The sequence below is a fragment of the Rosa rugosa genome, chromosome 7 (genome assembly GCF_958449725.1).
Source record: "Rosa rugosa chromosome 7, drRosRugo1.1, whole genome shotgun sequence".
NCBI classification, from domain to species: domain Eukaryota; kingdom Viridiplantae; phylum Streptophyta; class Magnoliopsida; order Rosales; family Rosaceae; genus Rosa; species Rosa rugosa.
The window spans coordinates 18,908,486-18,931,256 of NC_084826.1; the positions used below are offsets into that span (position 1 = coordinate 18,908,486).

Below are 22,771 nucleotides of genomic sequence, written 5' to 3' on the forward strand. Positions count from 1 at the left end.
GTGAAATCAAAACCATTGAATGAATTATGGCATGATTGAATCCCAGGTATGACCGGCTGATCACAACATGTGGCAATTGGTTATAAGCTGACTTTGTATTGAATTTAAATTCTTTTTTATTTTAATACTTAAATTTATAAAAATTTCATGTGACTGTGTCGATAGAAGTTATGAATATCAATCAATATTACATAAATATTAATTTTAATAACAATTAAAATGTCAGTCAAAGGATAATAAGCTCAAATTACTAAAAAAAAAAAAATTGGTCTGGAAAATTACACAAATTTTTAGTGATTTTGAAATTTAACCCTTACTTTTTTCTTTTTTTGATAAAAAATCTAATCCTTACTTAGTTGACTTTCAGCTTTAAAAAAAAGAACTCGGGTTTCACACGGCTGATGCATGCAAGTGTGCAAGAGAGCATGAGGCAAAGTCAGGCCCACAGGAATAGGAACACGTCCACCTCCATCACTCACTCTCAGCCTCAAGAATAATCAAAATCAAAGTTTACAAATTGTTCAAAATGATGAATGGATAAGAACGAGACGGCGCTCCTCCTCCTTGTGTGGCTGGCGGTGGCGGACTTGACGCTTCGTGCACGTGTTTGCGACTACGCATTCCCACCACAGAAAGGCCAGCCTTGACCATGCCACTCTCAATGCTGTGGGCGATCACCTAGGTTTAGCTACAGTTGCTAGTACTAAATATAGCAGCTTAATCATGACTGACCTCTAAGAGGCAAGTCAAGTCATCATTGCCCATCCAATACTGTACCACTGCATTAGCGCATGGGTACTGATGGGACTTTGAAGCATGCATGCATGCATAACGATGTCTATTGCGTCATGCATTTCATCACTACTCTTAATTAATCCATTACTCTTATGATTAGCTTCGAATCCGTTGAAGATATAGAGTATACAACTACAAGTGTATAATTGTAAAGACAATATATACCAACTTACCAAGGTAGCATATATAGGTCGAAATTTTTTTGATACAGATTAACCATAAATTTTTTCTTATCGATGTTTTATATCCCCCAATAAAATATCATGTTTTGATCCATCTATTTTTAAGTCAATTTGTACACATGAAAGAGAATTTGACTATTAAGGACGTCGACATTGATTTTGCCCTAAAGTCATTCTTCAAAAGAATGATGATCTAATAACAGTATTTTTTTTCTATTCCCTCTTCCGTGCCGCACACGCCTGAAGACAAACCCAATCCCCTCTTCTGTCCGGCTGCGCGTCTTTGGGACGTCATTGTCGGACGGAATCCTTCCATAAGTTCACCCGTTGGGTCACCAGGTCACCCACTATTCACTGCTTTTTAGTGTTAATTTCCACCCTCTGGGTCACGGGCACAGTTTTCATGGTGACCTGGGTCACCATGTCACTTTGCAGGTCACGATGGTGACCCAGAAAGTGACTCCGGATGACTCAGGGCACGAAATACATTGTGCCCATGACCAAGAGGGTGAAATTAACACTAAAAAGTGGTGAATAGTGGATGACCTGGTGACCCAACGGGTGAACTTGCTCTTAGAGTGCTGCAGCTGGGCTCGCGGGTTTATTTGGGACCGGAGTAGGGAGGGAGGGAGAGAAAGAGAGAGATCGCTGGCCATGGATCTAATTGGGTTTAACCCGATTGGGTTAGGCCAGAAGCAGATTAATTAGCGATGGGTGTTTGGGGGTGGTCGAAGCTATATTTTGCGGCCGCAGGTTGGGTGGTACAGTGGTGTCTCTCTTAGAAGGGAGGCTGGGAATTCCGATAAGCAATTGATGTCAAGGCGCGGTGTTGCTTTGGATCAGTGGTGCTTAAAGTGACCAACGAGATGGATTCAAATTTGCCCATCACCAAAATTAGATTCAAATTTGCTCACCACCAATATTTTAGTGGTGATATCACCACTAAATATAAAACTGCCAAGTGTTATAAAATATAATTATAGTTAATCATGATGTTTTATTAAAAGAATATATTTTAAGTATTAAATTAGTTCTATATGACGTGACAAGTTTTAATATGGTGGTGATATCACCACAAATTAAAAGTGGTGAGCAAATTTGAACCCCTATGTTGGCATGTCGTTTATTTTCTTGTCTTTATTTACTTTTGTTTTTTGGCAGATTGTGGCGTTATGCCGTTAATAAGACCTTTTCGTCTCAAGTAGGGTGATGTGAGCTCTGTCCTGGCATGCGCGCTCTGTGTGTCTTGTCTAGCTTAGCGAAGTGGCGCGTCGTAGTAAAATGGACGCAACCTTCTAGTCGCAGGATAAAACATAGTGTGGTCGGTTTGATTCCGCATCAGCAACATAGTGGGAAAGCTGAATTAATTGTATTATTGCTTTTCGTAAGCATTATCTTTCTAGTATGTCACCGTTATATTAAAGCAAATGGAGGACCCAATAGAGCTCTCCTTGGTAATTGGTGCATGGTAATTGGCCCAAACCCTTATAACTGTCCCATTTTTCCCATGTGGGATGACATATATTCTCAACACGCCCCCGCACGTGTGGCGAATTTTCAAGCCTACACGTGGACAACTTTGGATGACGTGGAGCCCGTGTGGCCGTTAGGCATGCACACGTGGGTAACCTGACTCTGATACCATGATAAAGTAATCTGGGGTTCACATCCAAAACCAATTGGCAATGAATGGAGTGGCCCAAACCCTTATAAACTCATAGGCAAGGTCCCATTTTTCCCATGTGGGATGACATATATATATTCTCAACAGTTTAGGCATAATGTCATTCCTTAATTATATTCTACAGTTTTATTAATCAAGACTTGAGAGCAGTGACCGACTCTTATTTCAAAAAAAAAAAATGATCTGATTGTCGTGGGAATATTACGGTTGGGTTTATCTACGCTTAACCATTCTCGTTACATGAAAAGTATACGGGCCTCCTAACTAGTTGATCGATATGATCATTCTCAACATTTCAATCACCAGTTAAATCACTTAAGTCCAAGGTTAACTATAAAAGGCCAAAAAATGAGCTCTAATAAAAAAATAAAAAAAATTTGTTTGACACTTTTTTTTTTTACTATCCAAAAAATGCCATAATATCAAAGAAAGTTTTGAGGAAAGGCCAGGATAGTAATATTTACAAATGTTACTGTCATTTTCGTTGATCTATATATTACTAACAAAATGAACAAATAATATGAAGTAGTATCCTGAATTTTTCATTAAAACAATAAACATGAAGTATATATACCTTGTTTTTTGTTTTGGTTTATTAATAGGCGTTCTTGTACGTTTTGGCATTGTTTACAATGTTTTATTGGACTGTACGAGGACAAAATCAACTATCAGCTGTTCAAGTTGCCTTCAAAACCTCGTTGCTATAATTAAAATACTGTCCCATAATTCCCATGTAATGTCAATCCTCGTTATCATGTGGTATGATTCTAACACGTTCAATAATTTGTGCGGCACTTTTATATATATGAGCTTCTACGTAGCTGATGATGTAATCTACTTTTAGTCATCAAATTGTGAATTTTAATTAAGATGTACATGCTCACAAACATTTTATCTAAATTTTAAGTATACTAATTTTTTGTTGAGATCGAATAATTGATCTGGTCGCTTTTTGCACGAGAATAATAATTATAATAACAAATTTAGAGAGGATATGCATATGCTTTTGTCTACACCTGCCAACAACTTTTTTTTTTTTTTTTTGGTATAGTAATTTCTCATTCAGCAAAAGTTAGAATTGAATTTCCATTGTAGTGTACTGGTGTTGTTATTGAAAAGTTTGCGGGAAAAGTGGTTTCCCTTTTGTTTGTTTCCCGTTAATTTCTAGTTGGATAACCTAGCCGTTGTTATTTACCTGATCAGTTTTGAGCTTTTACCATTTCCAGCAATGAAGGCAAATGATTGTGCATAATGATTCATAAAATCAAACCCACCCTAGCTCCCTTTACTTTCATAATAAACAATGAATCAGTACTTTGAGTCGTTTTCTATACACAAACATATATACGTATACTTCCAATAAGATTGACTTGGACAAACGCACGTGTTTTCATCGCCCCAATCACATGTCATGCGGTCCGAATTTTCTTCCATGTGCCAAAATTAAACTTGGCCCTATTTCTGTATTTTGCGTTGGTCAATTTTAATGCCAAGAGCCAAGTAAACCCTAGGAGTGAGCAGCAGCCAAGATTGTGCGTTCTATACCCTAAAATACAGCTATGCCCCCACACCCATTACACTTTGTCGGCATTCGAATATAAGAGCACGAGTTAGAGAGAGAAACCCCGAAAAGAGAAAGCACTGGGTTATACTTTCTACATAGAGAAAGTCGAAAGGGCAGGGTTTAATGTGCGATTGCAATTCACCTTGTGCCCTTTATATTTAATCATGCACAGGAAATAATGACCTGGTAAGGTTCGTCAATCTTGAGCCTTTCAATACCTTAGAAAAGTCTTCATCCTCCTCTACTGTCTCTCAACGCTCTCGTATTTCCCGTGTTTTGACTTTCTTATATTTGAAGAATCCCAGTCTTCGGCTCACTATATATAACATCTTCAACCCCATTCACAAACTTCATCCATCTCCAACAAACGTTAACCAACAGCTTCAGCAATAACAACAACAAAACCTTCTCTCTTTTCTCATCAAATGGAAGAAATCGACGTTCCATCATTCTTTATCTGCCCAATTTCTCTGCAAATCATGAAAGATCCCGTGACCATCTCGACGGGGATAACCTACGACAGGGAGAGCATCGAGAAGTGGCTGTTCTCCAGCAAGAACAACACCTGCCCCGTAACGAAACAAGTAGTTTCCGACCCCGACTTAACCCCCAACCACACTCTCCGGCGGTTGCTCCAAGCTTGGTGCACGCTCAACGCTTCTCACGGCGTCGAAAGAATCCCAACTCCAAAGCCTCCCGTCAGCAAAGCTCAAATCTCCAAGTTATTAAACGACGCCCCGAAGTCGCCACAGTCCATCACAAAATGCCTCCGCAGGCTTAGATCCATCGCCTCCGAGAGCGAGGCCAACAAAAGATCCATGGAATCCGTCGGCGCAGTTGAGTTCTTGGCTTCGATACTCCTTAAAGGAGATAATGAACAGCAGGCAGAAGCACTGAGCGTCCTCTACAATCTCCAAGTCTCGGAATCCGCACTCCGGAGTCTTCTAGGCAAAGAGAGCGAGCTCATCGAGTCGTTGGTGAAGCTCATCCAAAGCAGCACCTACGAGTCGAGAGCTTACGCCGTAATAATGCTGAGATCGATGTTCGAAGTCGCCGATACAATGAAGATGATCAACTTGAGACCCGAGTTCTTCTCCGGAGTACTCCAGGTCTTGAGAGATCAGATTTCCCAGCAGGCCTCAAAAGCCACATTGCAACTGTTGATCAAGGTCTGTCCTTGGGGGAGAAACCGAATCAAGGCCGTGGAAGCCGGAGCCGTTAATGTCTTGATCGAGCTCCTTCTGGATGCTTCTCCGGACAGAAGGACTCACGAGATGGCAATGATGGTGCTCGACATGGTGTGTAGCTCGGCCGAGGGCCGAGCCGAGCTCCTCAAGCATGGGGCTGGGCTTGCAGTGGTTTCGAAGAAGATAATGAGGGTTTCGAAGGCGGCAAGCGAGAGGGCGGTGAGGATTCTGTTCTCGATTTGCAAATTCTCCGCGACGACCAATGTTTTGCAAGAAATGCTGCAGCTGGGTGTGGTGGCAAAGCTTTGCTTGGTGCTTCAAGTGGACAGTGGGAGCAAGACCAAGGAAAAGGCTCAAGAGATCTTGAAAATGCATGCAAAGACATGGAGGAACTCTACTTGTATACCAAAAAATTTGATTTCTTCTTATCCTTCTTGAGTTTTCAGAGAAGCTAACCTAATTAGTTTCTCATTTTATCGACTTCTTCACCTTTTTGTGTACATAATTGATTGATTATACGATTATACCAATTAATGATTATGAATTATAGCTCCACAAGTGTGTTCATACCCGGTTGTGTATGCCTTTTTGGTAAATTACTGAACGATGACATGGCACTTACACTTCTGTATTAGCATCTTTTGTTAGACTCCTGCTGATCTTTGAATTCATGCAATCATATGCAAATCACACATATCAAGTTAACTATCCTCATATATGATAATTTATGTATTTGTCTAAAGGTTAATTACTTCAAAGCTAGCATAGTAAGGTCATGTTATTTCTGTACAGAAATGAAGGTCTGTGATTTTGAAGTATGGAGTTCCAACGGATACGTTTCCTCCTTTTGGAAAAAACAAAATCACAGGCATTCAAAATTTGGAAATTTCTGGCAGGGAAGTGATCGATCATAAATGAAAAGCTATGCAAGTTGTTTGGAAGTTCTGGGCAGCCTTGATCTTGTTCTTGCAAATTGATTGGGAAATGGTCCAAATTGTACCAGCAGCTCCTAAAAAGGAAAGAAACTAGGTAGCTTAGTTAGGAGCTAAAGTTCTCGCTTCTATAGCTAGCTAGCAATGTGGACTTTCTTCAACAGCCAGCGGCCAGCGGCCAGATATATTAAAACTTTGTGGAAGTGCATTATACAATTAATATGCCCATCTTTGTGGACCGACTAATTTAGGTTTTACATTCCTGTACTGTTCATTTTTACTGTTATGGATTAGAACTGTGATTATTAAGTTCTATATTTTATAATCAACTTCCTTCTTAGCAAAGAAAAGTACAACTAAAGCACCAAAAACAAGTGCAATATATCCAACCGCCGATACAAATCATTATGACTATTGTTAATTTTTTATTTGATGATCGATGTGATTACTTGTAAACGTACGAGTTTCATTCACCTGAGACATTTGTACAGGTGATGTGAATCTAATTCCTAAGTGTCACATTATAGATCAAAATTCAAGTATATTTTTTTTTTCCTCAAACTAAGCCAACTTAGACCGTGTAAAGAATAATTTGTCTTATTTGAAAAAAATAATATAAATAAAGATAATTGTAGCCGGAGTCCTACTCATCTACTTACTTAATTTTTTATACAGTTGTGCTCAATTATTTTTAATCTAAATTCAACGGGAAAAAATAATAAAACAGTTGCAATGAGTTTATTTCTCTATCATTCTTCATGAAACAGTTGATTACAAATGAATAGGTTGAGTCATTTTGTCTAACACGACACGACCTATTTGTTAAATGGGTTAAGCGGGTTGGAAATGGGTAACCCGTTTAATAAATAGGTTGATTTTGAGTTTAAATTTTTGACACGATTATTAAATAGGTTGAGTTTGAGTTTGTATCTTGTAACATGACAAATACGTTGACCCGACACGAACTCAATCATACACGACCCATTGACAACCCTACCCTACCGCCCCTTATAAGCTATACAAATACAAAAAATTCAATAAACCTTTCATTATACACAAAAAAAATCGGCTCGAGATAGTTGCCTCTGCTATATCCATCCCCCTGAATCCGCTCTTGAGTGGTGCTCCTCCCTTTTCCCTTTTTTCACGAAATCGGTGGTGATGGAAAAGGTGTCTACCATCTCCTTATTTTCTCTTTTCTTTGGTCGTTATTGGACTGAAATTACTCGAGTATATATATTTTTCATGGATCCCTCATTGAATAATTTGGTGACCCTACGAAAGTACGAATATGTAACGACATGTATAACAACTGGTCGCACTTTTCAATAAAATCGATACGAACCATACATAATATTCCCTAATTCATGAAACCGTTATCTGGCATGTAAGTATATAATTTGTGTACACTTGTATAGAAAAGTGGTTGCTGTGTACCTTCTGCCGAGTTGTACAGCACATGTAGGTGAAGTAGACATGTAGATTAATCTTCTGGAAGACTGTCTGGCCAACGAATTTATCGAAACGGCAAACAAAAAGTTGTCACATATGCAAATCAACAAATTTACATACCTCAAACTATCATGCATCATAAGATAACCGCTTCGGTGAAAATATGGTAGTAAGAACAAGTCCCTAAAAGAGCAATGTCGAACAAGCCCGTAAATAAAATACAACTTGTCGGCGCCGGAATGGGAGGTATAGTTGACAAAAGGAAGCTCCCCAGACGCGCAAGACACAGCTTGCAAATGGCAATGCAACACCTGGCGTATACTGTCAACATCATTCCGAGTAGTTTATCAAATCCGACAATATATCTACGTGATATCAACACGAATATACGAAATTAGAATCTAGAACAACCATATATATAATATATGCATGGCCCCTGTCATTGATATCAATATTGATATCCACTCAAGTCATAGTCACTCACCTCATTACCAGTCAGCATTTGCAACTTACGAGAAATAGTATCCATGGAATTTAATTAATTTCCACGTCCGTTAGCCAACATGATATGATCGACAACGTAGCACATTAGCAAATATGTAAACCAAGTACAAAATGTATAAAGAGTCTACTCTTGTACCAAGTCCCATACATGCATATATTTGACTGGATGACAGCTTCTTCTCAATTTATGTATTTTCTATCAATAATGCATTTTTATTTTTATTTTTATTTTAGAAGATGTATATCACCAACCACACAATGTGCAATTGACATAACATATACATCTAAATGTTGGACACTAATAAGGTAAAAAATGATATTAGATAAATGCATAAGTGCCAAATCATGTGGTTTAAATTGCTCAGCAACATGCATATCAGCATATATATATATATGTTGTTTATTTAGCATATATTGTTCATGTTCGTTCATATTCAAAAACTGAGAATTGTTCCACTTCTTGTGCGCTCCTGCCAAAACAATTGAGAGTCCTTGTATCGTGGTTTATCCCATTTAAGCTTAGGTTTAGGGTTTTTGTTATGAGGTTTAGGACATAAACAAATGACTTGGATCTAGTCGCTCAGGTACATATCAAAACGCCTATAAATTGTGATTATTCACTATCGAAAAGACAATAGAGATCTTTTAAATTTTATCCCTAGATTCTTGTTTTGTTTTGTTTTGGTTTTTTATTCATTGTTGATTTGTTGTTACATTTAGGCGTAACCACTTACATACTCACTGTAAGGCACTTCAATAATAGCTGCATGCATGCATGACCAAAGGTCTATACTACTTTTACATTTTTGATGAGTCAAACTTATGGCCACGGTTGTCTGAGGGTCTTTAATTACCCCAAAAACACCAGATTTTCAATAATGTTGAGTCAACCTGCTCATTCACCCCTCTCCTAATTAACAACTCATACCTGACATTATATTATTATTAAATAAATAAATCAAAGATATTGTTTTGGCGCTAACCCATGCCATTTCCAAACTCGTATCTACTCTTATTAAAAACTTGCAATTAAATAACCTCAATTTGAGGTTTTGCTGGTGTTGGAGATGCAGAACGTTTGACTCTATTTGGGATATCCTTGATTGTTATCTTTTCATTATTTGAGAATCTAAGTTCTTTGGTGTTGGAAAGGACGAAGCCTCAAATTGCTATTGATTCCAAGAATTAGAGAACTTGAGGAGTAACAAGTTAGACAATTCGGTGTTGGAACTACAATCGTTTAATTATTTATGCAAGTGATTGGGATTGTCAATGATCATCGACATGCTTCAGAAATTGTAAGTGTGAGGACTCAGTAAAAAAGAACTTGAAACTTTGAGATTAATTCAGTGCATAGGAATTGGCCAAACGTTTATTTTTATTTTTAAATATATTTCATTAAATGAAAAATGATTACAATCGCTTAAAGTGGCATATCAAACATGTTTACAAGTAAACACAAGTCAAAAAAATGGCTTGCAAATAGAGCCAAGAGAACAAACAAGATGCACTGCACCAAAGACAATTAGGCATGAGCACGAGCCGGGTTTGTTGTGAAATATCAAGGCTCGGGACCAGCATTTTTATTTGGGTTTTTGTCCATTTACCCCATTTCTAGGGATTTTTTTCTCACGAACCCCATTAAGTTTTTTTAATTCCCTCTTACCCAATACACTCTAAGGGAGTTTTCCCTAATACCTCATTAAGATTTTTTTTTTTTTGTTTTTAATTTTTTTTTAATACCATTTTAGCCCTCACCCATTTGTTACTTAGAGAGAGAGAGAGATAAACCATAGGAGACTTCGCCGGAGCCCGGTACCAGTCGCCGAAATCCGGTCACCGTAGCCGGAATCCGGTCACCGGTCGCCGGATTCCGGTCACCGGCCGCCACCCACCGGAAAGGTGTATTACCCTAATAGACATCTATTGCCCCCCAAATAGAAGGGCAATAGACGTCTATTGCCCCCCAATAGGCGTCTACTGCCCACAATAGACGTTTATTGCCCCCAATAGTCTATTGCCCCCCAATAGACGTCTATTAGGGGGCAATAGACGTTTATTGTTGTCACGCCCCGAATTTTGAATAACCAATTCAAATCCGAAACATGAATAAACAATTAATACAAATAACGTTCTGAATTTTTTTCTCACAAACAAACACACCACTCGCCACTCAACACAAAAACTCGAAAACCTCGAGTTAATTATTACAATTCACTCTTACAAAGTAAAATTGCAAAGCTCTAAATGAGCATAACACACCTCACAATATAATGCTGTAATTCACATAACACTACTCTAAGCAGCCCGATCACCGTCCTGGTTCTCCTGACCTGTAGGATTTCCCGCTACACAATTTGAATAGTGTACCGGGAGTTGCAACAACACAAAACCCGGTAAGCTTTTTACAGCCAGTATGAGTAAACAAGAAAGAACTGTTGATTTTAAATTACAATTCTTATAACTCAACAACACAACCAACAATCTCAACATCCACGACGCAAACGTCAAACCCATTCAATATCACCACTTTGGTCTTATCACACAACACTATCACCATTTTTGGTCCTATCTCACAACACTATCACCACTTTGGTCCCATCCCATAACACGTTAGAGCTCTAACTGCCTCGTTACCTCTGACACCTTGGCCTAGGGTCAAGCAACGGCAAAAATACTTCGGTTAACACTATAACCGTCGCGCTTTGGACATCCCCGTCCTCAGCACCATATACTTCGGTTAATAATAAACCGTCGCGCTTTGGACATCCCCGTCCTCAGCACACAACTTCGGTTAATAATAAACCGTCGCACCTTGGACATCCCCGTCCTCAGTACACAAACACTCCGGTTATCCTTAACCGTCGAACTTCGGACACCTCATCCTCAGAACCCTACATTCTCTAACTCTATACATCCTCCAATGTAAATCATGAATATTAACAAGAACTCATCAATCATGTTCATCACATATAAATATGGTAAGTCACATGTCAATTCATAATAATTTAATCATCCCAATTTCACACTCTTCAATGTCACACCATTCACATATAATCACGTAAATATATATATACGTAATTATCCGCTCAGGGATAATCACTAATACCAACTATAGTTCACATGCAATAAAACCGAGAAATTCATTTGTATAGTAAAAACCATTTTACTTACCCATGGACCGTAGTTGATCAAGTCCATATGATTTTAAAACAAATATTTATTTCATAAATATTTTCACGCAATTACGACAAAATAAGGTAATTAAATTTATTCGGTTCGTAATATGAACCACGTGAGGTTTACTCACCTCTAAATTCCCGCTGCGTCTTCTTAACAGCTCAAAATACAATTTCACGAATCGTCCGCCAAATCCAACCGTCGATCACCTAATCAAACATGACCTTAACTTAGCCAATAACTCAAAGACAAAATCAAACGACAATCCAACGGTCGGATCGAAATTAAATGATGATCCAACGGTCGGATCGAAATCAAATGATGATCCAACGGTCGGATCCTCACAGATCGCCTTTAGGATCATCCTCCAAAAATCATTACGAAGATCCAACGGTCGGATCTTCCTGAATCGTCCTTACTAACATCTCCGCTAATTTATACGAAAATCCAACGGACGGATTCTCACGAATCGCCTCCCTAATCACTGTTTAGCAATTATACGAAGATCCAACGGTCGGATCTTCGCCCATGACCACACAAAGCCTCTGGGGCAGTCATACGATCATCATATCAAAATTATAGGTTCATCTGACGGTCCTAATTCCACAGATCATAAATCTAACGATCGAAATCGATCGAAATCTCAAAATTCATAACTAATTCATACGATAACCGAAAAATGCGTATAATACGCCGAAATGATCGTATCGAAACATAGAATCATAAAATGGACAAAAACTAAATTTTTGACCTCCGGAGGTGGCCGGAAAGGGCCGCCGGAGTTAGGGACAGAGCCACCGCCGACCACCACAATTGGTATCGGGGCTGTGCTTGTCCCCTTCGTTTTCTCATTCTGGACACTTTTCATAACTAGCACAAGACCAAAAAATGACAGGAAGGGATCGAAATGTACCAAAAATCAGTCGGTGGCCGGAATTTTTCCAGAAACCGGCGAGCTCCAAAATCGACGTGAAAACTACAACCTCACGCCTCGATCCCTTCTGGAGAATTGTTCAGAACTTCCTTATGAACTCAACAAGCCAAGAATCACAAGAAACGATCGTGTATAGCTCGAGATATCTTGATCCGAAGGTTGGTTGTTCGATCCGCACGGGTCGAGCTCCGACGAACGTGAAAACGTTCGATCCAGTTCCGATCCTTCTTGGTGCTTGTATAGGAAGATGAGGCGAGCTCAATGAGCCAAGAATCAAGTGAAATGGTGCTCTGTAGCTCGAGATATCGAGTTTGGAACGAAAACGAGCTAAACCGGACTCGGGGTCGCCGCCGTCGCTGCCGGCCGTGCCGCCGCGCAAGGTTACTTCTGGGAGCTTCAGGACGTTGAGGCGAGCTCGAGGATGAAGTTTGGGGGGAATTGGTGGCCGGAAACACGAGGAGGATGAGTTGTTTCGTTTTCGGGTGCAACCGGATCGAGCTGGTTTGCCGGACTTTGAGGCTGTGCCGGAGGGGATGACGACGTCCAGCAGGTAAAGCGACCCAAGGCGAAGCCAAGGGGAGTGGTCAGACGTCTAGAGATGGTCGATGAAGGGAGAACAAGGCTGGAGAAACTTGCTCTGTTTCGGTGGCTTTGGAAGGGAGAGAGAGAGAGAAAGATACGTATTTCTTGTTTTTTTTTTTTTTGGAGAGAAAATGAAGTGCTTAAGGCTTAAGCACCGGAGCTTCACTCTAGCTAAGGACGGGTCAAAAAGCCGTAAAACACAATTATGCTTAATCATGAAAGTTAAAGCATTGACATCATGAAAGGTAAAGCGCTGCCATCATGTAAAGTAAAGCAATGCCATAATTATGTTTTTTATTTTGATTAAAGAAAACAACCGGGTATTACAATTGTCTCCCAATAGACGTCTATCAGCCATGTATTGCCCCCCAATAGACGTATATTGCCCTCCAATAGAACTTTCAATCGCCGAAATTAGAACTAATATCCCTAAATTTAGACAAATAAAACTTTGATTAAAGAAAAAACAAGAAGATTATATCAATTCAAAACGTCTACTGTCCTCCAATAGCCCTGTATTGCCTCCCAATAATTTTTTTTCTTTCAAAACTTCTGCCCCCATTTTACCAAAAAAAATATATAAAAAAAAAATAATTGATCTGGGAATGTCTTGGCGCTGTAGATATTAGACCAGTAAATGATGGATGTTATCACATACATGACAATGAAAGATCCAACAGCAGTGTTAACCGAGCCACACTACAACAAAAGCTAGCTAATCTAAAAGGCAAGAATTGCAGAGAAAAAGAGTAATTGATAAAGTATTGAAAAAAAGCAAAGCAATACAATGTGGGGTCTAGTTGGGTATTGTTTCAGATCCACCTGCAACCAAGAGCATCCAGCTTGACTTTTTCACAGAGACTCGGAGAGTCATAGGCAGAGAGAGGAAGAATCATAAGAGAGAGAGAGTCTAGAGCCACTCTACCACCGGGCTCTAAATAAAAGAACCTTAAGTGCCAACTACATCAGACCCATCAATTTTTATTTCAACAACTAGGTCCATTTATATTTACCGAAATCAAAACAAACCTTCTGGAACGATTCACCCTTCTTCAACCTCCAAATCCCGCTTCTTCTCTCACCGCAATGGCTCCTCCCAAAATCTTACTTTGCGGTGATGTCTCTAGCAACATCAAGTAGCTCTTCAAACGAGTTGTCTCGGTCTCTCTCTCTCTCTTCCTCTTTTCGCTTTTGATTCAACTCAATATTTCATAATCTGACACCGTGGTGGCTCTTCCAGGCGGACGAACGGGAGAGGCAGAATCTTCAGGAGCAAAAGGTCGTCGCCGCTAGATTCTTCACAGGCGGTGGCTCTTCCTGGCGGATGAAGTCGATGACGAGCCCGATGTTCATGAGGTCGATGGAAATAATCGGAGACTCCGGCAAGTACCCCTGCTCCGACTGTCTTGACCGGGACGACGAGAGAGAGAGAGATCTAAAATCGCAGAGAGAGAAAGAGAGCGATCTGAAAGTGGAGAGAGAGTGAGGAGAGAGAGCGATCTGAAAGAGGAGAGATATCGAGGGAATAAACAATTTGGTTAAGGGTAAAATTGATATTTTGCTTGAAATAGGGTAAATAGGAATAAAAATCTCTTGCTGGGGTAAGTGGGATAATTTTTCCTGATTTTGGGGCTTTGGGTCAAGGACCCTTTTTATTTTTATTTTTTGGGCTGGGTTTGTTTAGTTGAAATGCTTGGACCGGTAAAAGCCCAAACTGAATATTTTGGCCGGGTTTTTCATGCTCAAGTCACAAAATTTCCCGAACAGCTAAACCATGAAGAACTAGCAATTTTCATACATTCAAACCATTCCCTAGCCATTTTCAAGACCATAAATCAGTTTCTAATAATCAACAACATCTCCACTGATCATATTAGTTTCCAAGGGACGATGGAGGTTAGGCCATCGATTTGGAGCTCAGGGCATCGGATTGAGGGGTTGAAATATTGAAATAGAAGCTCAGGGACTCACGGTTGAAGCAACGGATAATGGTCGCCTCACTAGCTTGGTCGAAATTTGCGTCTTCTCGGAATTTGTAGATTGGGGTTGGTCACCGGTCGGGAAAAATTAGGGTTCATAACCGAAAAATGGAAAATGGTCAGGGTCGGGGCGCTATGGCTAATTTGGGGTTTTATATACCCCTGATTAGGTGAGGTCGACTCCATGATAGTATCATAAATATGCCCCTAATAGAAAATGAGAAGCAGACACATGTCCAGACCGAGTTACTTTTCTGTCTTTTGCAACTCTCCATTCTTCTAACCGGGCTTCAACCAGTTTGCGACTTGCGAATTAGGACCAGATCTGTATTTTCCGATTCATTTAATGCAAGAACTGGACCGTTCGATTTTTCAGGTTTTCTAGTATTTTTGCCTGAACCTAAAGACAATAGAACACAACCCTGAAACAACTATGTAAAAACTAGCAGAATCCAAGAGTAAAGCCCTAACACCTCTAAGATAATTACTAACAAAGGAACCAATTTCATGATCTTGAGATTTCTGAAGCAAACACGGGAAAGGAATAATTCAGTAAACGGATCAAAATCATCCTCGTCTCACATCTTGCACTGCTCGCTTAAGCACGCAACTGTGATACTCACAATGCAAACATACTGACACTTATCATAGAGAACGGCAATCATCAGTCCACTTGATGATGATAAGAACAACAATCCCAACATACCAAAGAACCAATGACCTAATACTCGGCCCAAGCCCGAACAAAAGCCCAAATTTTACCTTGACCAAAATCCAGGCCCGATTTCCGCCGGCCCTCTAATCACCCAACCACGACCTCTTGTCGTCTTCGACAGCAACTTGACCTAACCACGGCCTCCTGCGGCTGATCGAGGAGATCAAGAACACCAATAGTTGCCTGCAACCGCTTGTAGACCACCCAAAAATTACCAAGTCAACCTCCAACCCAGATTCGCTCCACCGCTTTGGGCGATCTAAAATTGAAAGGCAAGGCCACACGCCATGCTCAGTACTCACGACACCGTGACCGAGATAGTAGTGCTCCTCTACCAACATGGAGCTCCATGTTGGTAGAGGAGCTAGGTAGATGCTAGAAACGGATAGCCAAGTAGCGGCTGCTCTCTGGGCAAATGTTGTTTAATTAACGCCAAACCAGTTAAAGTTTTTCTTTTTCTTTTTTAATATTGATGTAGGTGTCACGACATGAGTGACTAGTTGATGGAGGCTTGAATGAGTAAGTTCACTCAAAGAGTGAACCTAAGTATTATCCTTTCAAGATTGAAACATTTAGCCACCATAGGTTTAGTCAGACTTTGTTAATTCAAGCTCTAATTTTTTTTAATTTTTATAAAATAACAACTCATATACAACAATTAATCTATTGTGAATCGAACTCACGACCTCCCATTTATAAAGGGGAGACTTATGTCACTAGACCGAATTGTACTGGTAATTCAAGCTCTAATTTTAGTTTGTTTTTGTAAAATCAAATGCATTTCTAATATAATTAATTGTATAATTTTGAATTTGTTATTAATTGAAAATCTGATCGATATTAACGCATTGTAACACGTAGCTGGTATGATTCATCTGACCAAATTAACTTTGTAGTTTAATTGTAGGCACTTCATCCTAGACGTCTGTCGAGTGTAGTTATATTCAAAGGGCATGGAATTAAGTTGGTTATTCTTGGATCATGGGCGTTTATGGGATCAAGAGTTGGACTCAATTTCAGGTACGCAATCCCCTAAAGTTTGCTAAGCCAAGCCCTCCACTAATAATAGCTACATTTACTCTTCAATTTATTAGATTATTGAGGGACTCATTCCAAGTTCCAATTAACCAATCACTAACTTCAGAAATAAAAAACAAAACTACAAAAGTTTGAATCGAGCTAGCTAGCTGTTTTGTTGGATCAGTTCTTCAAAAACCTGAACATGGTTTCAATTCATGTGGTCTTCATAGATTTGAATAGTTCTCGAAAATTTTCCTTCTCATCCAAAAGACAAATAATAACGTACGGCGTCATTCCAAAATGGGCAGAGGGCATCACTTGGACTATATCAACCCTATTCAGTCCTTGATCTTGACCAAGAATTGATTTCTTGCATTATTTACGGGTAGTTTTCGATACTGATTTACACGACGGAAAGTCATTAAGTACTACAGTAGTTAATATTAAGATATCATTTCAACAGTCTAAATTGTACAACCTCTCGATCACAACCCCTTAAGAAAAGACCAAGAAAACTGAAAGAATTCTGAGAGAAGTTTCTGCAGGTTCTTTCTGATTTTCTGCTACACATGAATGACTATTAGGATATCAGCATCTTTTTTCAACATTAGAATTTGTCTTTGTTAATAGCAGAAGCTTCTTTCATGAGTTCTAATTTGTTAAAGTACTGATTCTAACAACTCTAATAGACACTGTATAGGAAAGCAGTTAAAACATACTCTTTGAGAAACATGCAACTCATCCTCCCTTCACCCTGAAACTAACAAGGTAGTAAGGAATAGAGAATGGAGGTTTCTGCAAACCCAAGCCTTCTACAAAGAAGACAGTACAGTACTAGTACATTGATTGATCCAACAGACCTTCAAAACTCATGTTAATTGTGGAATGACTCAACAATTTGAGTTACAATGTTAACAATTGGAATTATCTAGTGCTTAATTAATCTTTTACATATATAACAGTACCGTATGATTCGCATTCCGGATGTCAGCTAAACTGAGGGATGAATTGGTATGTGGTCAGGGTTTTGGATTATGAATCGAGCGAGACTACAATAAATGTCCCACTTTTTAAAGGGAATACACAAAATTACACATCTGATTAGGAATCAGAAGAGAAAAAAAAGGGAAGTAAGAGGAGCATTTATAGATTATTCCATGCATGATAATGATTTTCAATTTCCAGAATTCTATTCTATACATGAGACCATGAGTAATTATATATTTTAGTATATGATCAAAACAAGACTTCAATGAAGAATAACGTACACAAGTCTTCTCTTCACATGATCATGTCCTGGAGAAAGTTCCATTACATGGTAAATCGAATAAGGGGCTCCAATTTAACAGGTTTGGATCATGAGACTCTGATCCGAGCACAGGGGTAGGTTGCATGATAGGACTAGTCATCATTTGATCGTGAGAAGTAGACCACAATACCTCTTGGTCTGGCAATGGTGGCAACCCAAAATGATCAGTTGATTCATGAGTACTACTTGCATGTTGTACTAAATCACTGCTATGATCTTGATGGTTCTGATGATGATCGATTAATGGGTCTAACCCACCAAAGTACAAGTGGTCATTGATGGTCCCACAATTTTCAGATAGAGTACTGTGACATCCTATTGATCCATTAAGACCATTTTCTTCCATCAACTGAATACTTGAGCCTGAGCCTGCATTGATGTTCATGTTTGCTATACAGCTTGAAAAATCTAAACCCGGGTTGAATTCCCCAGGAAATTCTGGCAACTGATCAGATCCTGAACTCCTGGAAACTGGCTTCTGATTCAAGAAGTTTGCATAAACGACTGCGAGATCAATACGTGGTGGCGCATCCTGATTGGACTCTCCGGAGCTAGTAGAATCTGGATCCAATGAGCTACTAATTCCATATGAATTATGCCCAATTGTGCCACTATTCACATTATTACTCCGGTTAGCCGTGGTGGTGTTGGTGGATAGCCTTAACGACCTTGACCCTCTTCTGTTCTTCCGGCAGCCGCCTCCGACGGGGACGTTCCTGAGGGACCCGCCTTTGGTCCAGTATCTCCTACAGCCCTTGCAGAAGTACCTAGGCTGAGTCAAACTGTAGTTGTTATAGTAACAAAACTTGGTGTTAGAACAACCGCACCGGGGGCAATTCGGGCATATGTGATGATGATCATCGTTTGGCTTCCATCCAGATCTCTCCATATATCACCAGTATTGAAGGCTTCATCAAACCCTAACTCTGTCTCCAAGAATATATTGCAGAGAGAGAGAGAGAGGGGGGGGGGGGGAGGGAGAGATGGAGAGCGAGACAGAGAGAGCTCAATGTAAATTGTAAGACTAGTCTCTCTATGTAGCTATGTAGGTGGTAGTGTAGGGTTTAAGTATGTTTTGGAAATTAATTATGCAGGCGGGCGTGCACATGATGAGTGTGTGCAGGGTAATCAATCAATTAGGGTTTTGGTGCCGTTAAGTATGTACAGTTCCGTAGGCTGATAGAGGGTGTCGGTGTTTGCCACACGGAGCACAACGGTAATGGTGCAGGAAGCAAAACCCTCGGAAAGGTCATTTCAGGTTCCTTTGAGTAGCAGACAGCTCCATATATAATAATCAATTAATAGTTCACTAATTAAATGAATCATGGATGATACCCATGCCAAGAGCTACAGCTATTCCACGTACCTTCCAATCCTAGAAACTATAAGAATGAATAAACTTAATAACTGTAGTGGTTTATGTAAAAATCTAGTCATTTACCTAAAATCAGTTGGTACTAGCTCGAGATGCACAAGATCTATATATTAATTTACAAGACTTAGAGCAAGTCTCTAATGTGAGATTCTATATAAGCCTAAAGCCAAACTCTTTTTTTTTTTTTTTGGCTTAACGATGTGACTTTCAAGCAGATATACAGTTTTTATTAAGCATCCACTTCCCAAGTATCCTTTTTTTATATATAGAATACTTTCCAAGTATCCCTACCATCCGTTTTTATGAAAATTCTTCTATGCACCGGCGGTGCAAGTGAACCAGCAGATTCAGCGAATCTCGACCATTAATATTTATAGGCAACATTTTTTTTAATAACAAAGAATATTAGTTGATGTTATTCAACCATCTATTTATATTGATATAAGTACATGTCGGCGTACTGAATACTCTCCCATTTTTAACCATATAAACCTAGACCCAGGCATGCTCTTTTGCTAATGTTCTCTGGACTCTAATCCTGATATCTTGGTATTGAGCTCATAAACCAAAAAGAAGAGAAACGTACTGCATGCACAGAGCATGTGTAGCTCTGGAGTCTAGAACTTCTTAAAGTAGGAATGTCTCTTTCGTCGGTGCTTAAATAGTTATATATACAACTTCTACATAGAGAGGATCTCTTGGATCATGGGCTTCTTGGATCGGTAGCTTGTGAATTATATATATTAGTTCTGTTGAATATACGACGATCATGTACAATTGTGAGAATGTCAATCGGAAAGTAAACTAATAGAAGCAACTGTACGTAGTCAAGTGACTGACGAAGCAACCACTCATAATTAAAACACTGCATGCCAAGCACTACTAAAAACTAAAGTTGGAAACCATTGCAAACAAGAGAAGAGAAATTAGAATAACAAACAAAGATTCCTTCCTATATATGTTGACACTTGTTTATAGAATATTCACCGGCCAATGCTATCATTTCATAAACTCCAGACATTTCATATCTAAGTTTGTTACTCTTTTGCCCATACTTTTGCAAATATAGTATAGGGCATTATATAGTTTTCAAAAAAATATTGGCATCTATTGATTCACAGTATCCCTGCTGCACCTGATTGTGCTTTGGATTATGTATATGACAATGTCTATGGGGTTGGAGATTAGACTATTGCTCGGCCATACCACTGCTGTACAACTACTATAGCTCTTATATATGTTAAACAACAGCAAACGTGGCCTGTGCCCTACCCATTGTACTGATATTGTCTCAATTTTACATTGAGAAATAAATAAGTAAGACAATATGCTCACCACAGCAATACAAGTACAAATTAAGTGAATTGACAAAATGCGACACCAAATGTCAACTCCTAATATCAATTCATTTTTTTCGTACTCACAAGAAAAATGACAAAAGAGAACTATTACAGAATTAATATTCACTGTCTTAAATATCTTATGTAGAAATGGAGCTGATTAAAGAGCAAATGGATTATCGCAAGAAAGGGAAAATTAGCACTGTGCAAGTTTAGGCTCAGACCTCCGCTTGACTATTAATACATTTTTGAGCTCAAGTCAATCTCCTATGGGCTTTTTCTGACATAAGATGTCGTCTAAGGCCTCAAATCAGGATTTCATATTTTTTTTATTTAATTTGGTTATGACCCGTGGGTTATTTAATCTGGCCTTTTGTTAGTGCTTTAGGGTTTCTATGTTGTATTTAAGCACACTCTTACGGCTGCTTAATCTATCTTGTATATTATCATTTATCAATAAAATCAAGTTCTTCTCAATTATCTAGGGGACACTAGATTTTTTATCTTAGCATTTATTGCTTGTAAACCTTATTTACTCGGCTGCATCGATACCGGTTAAAAAATAACATTTTAATAATATTTTTTCTTTAGAAGAAGTAATTTCTAGTAATAATCAAAAACTCATAATCAAAACAACTACAACGCATTGGAATGATTGGTTGCGGTCTCAATACTATGATACACATTCCTATCCTGAATTAGCCTTACAGGTTCTTGACTTTAAATGGAATCATGAGCCAAATAGGCCCAACCCCTAACCAAACTTGGACAAGAAATTTTTAGGTACTCCTATCAAACCACATGGCAATCTGACGTGGTTTGACTTAACACGTGATTTTATTTATTTAATACAATAAAATTCAATTATTTATAGCCAATTTACTACCCTTATGTCGTATTAATTCATCTATTCCTTCATCCAAATATTGATTAGTTTTGAAAATCTAGGCTAGCAGATGACTAATTTTGAAAATTTAGGAAAGCAGATTGATTAATCTTGAAAGCGTAGCAAATTTGACGGAATGATAGCAAATTGACTAAAATAAAACCCAGGGTAGCAAATTGTCTACAATAATTTTGAAAACCTATCGTAGCAAATTATTACTAAGGTGAAACCTCGGATAGCAGATTGGCAATTCTAGCAAATGCACTGGTGTACTGATTGTCCAACCAATTGGAAAAGAGGGAGAAATTGATGGATGCAGCAGCAACATATCAATCAGGCAATTCATGGGGACCACCTGCCGAGGCAAATGGCTGATTGATTGTTGGTCATTGAATCGCCAGACCGTTGGTGGTGGGCTCCACAAGCACATGGGTCTGCTGCCAACGGGCATTTTTTTTTTGTCTGGCAGAAATTTTTGTGCAATTGTTATTTAATTTCAACTGTTGGATCTAACAATCCAACGATCCAATGGCTGCAATTAAATGACAATGGTAATTTTTCACCCTAAAAATTAATTTGGAAGGTAAAAAAATCTTAAATTTATTTTCAAAAATTCTATAAATACCCATTCCCTCACCTTAATTTCTCACACCAAAATTTTTAAAAATTGTACCTCTCCATCTTCTTCATCCATCAATTTATTCTTCATTTCTTTCAATTATCATCCAACAATGAGATATTCAGTTCCAATTGGCAAATCGACCAGTTAATTCAATTGTGCGATTTATGGGCGCGTATGACCGTGTGCAGCCTGATCAACGAAAAACATATAACCGCCTCAAAGTTATAGGAAAAAGTTCATGTTGATTATGTGCAAAATTCTCAAAAATTGGCACAATTAGCTAGGGTTGCCACTTGGTTTGATAATTACCAAACCGACCGAATACCAACCGATGTTTTAGGTTTGGTATGTGCAAAATTGGCAAGCTCTACCAAGAGACTGAATTCTTTAAACTGTACAACTAATTGTATATGAATAATGAATCTACTGATTATCTAAATATTAACTTTATAAACTATAGTTTTCAATACACATACATGTATATTAAGAAATAAACATAAAACTTTTTTATAATAGTATGAATATTACT

The 22,771-nt window shown here is 38.8% G+C and overlaps 2 protein-coding genes and 1 long non-coding RNA gene across 3 annotated transcripts; 1 reads left to right on the forward strand and 2 right to left on the reverse strand.

The window, feature by feature from the left end:
- The first annotated feature begins 4,545 nt into the window (after window positions 1–4,545).
- LOC133721077 (E3 ubiquitin-protein ligase PUB23-like) lies at window positions 4,546–5,970 on the forward strand. The gene has a single exon (XM_062147593.1). It carries the CDS (start codon window positions 4,651–4,653, stop codon window positions 5,848–5,850), a length of 1,200 nt encoding a protein of 399 aa, XP_062003577.1. The 5' UTR covers window positions 4,546–4,650; the 3' UTR covers window positions 5,851–5,970.
- A 4,421-nt stretch (window positions 5,971–10,391) lies between these two features.
- On the reverse strand, window positions 10,392–12,918 carry LOC133723456 (uncharacterized). Its single transcript, XR_009853046.1, has 3 exons — window positions 12,394–12,918; window positions 11,611–11,689; window positions 10,392–10,648 (listed from the first exon to the last, which is right to left on the reverse strand). It is a non-coding gene; the product is annotated as an uncharacterized LOC133723456 (long non-coding RNA).
- Window positions 12,919–17,999: 5,081 nt separating this feature from the next.
- Window positions 18,000–18,913, reverse strand: LOC133720073 (dof zinc finger protein DOF3.5). The gene has a single exon (XM_062146258.1). The coding sequence runs from the start codon at window positions 18,906–18,908 to the stop codon at window positions 18,000–18,002; it is 909 nt and encodes a 302-aa protein (XP_062002242.1). The 5' UTR covers window positions 18,909–18,913.
- Window positions 18,914–22,771: the final 3,858 nt, after the last annotated feature.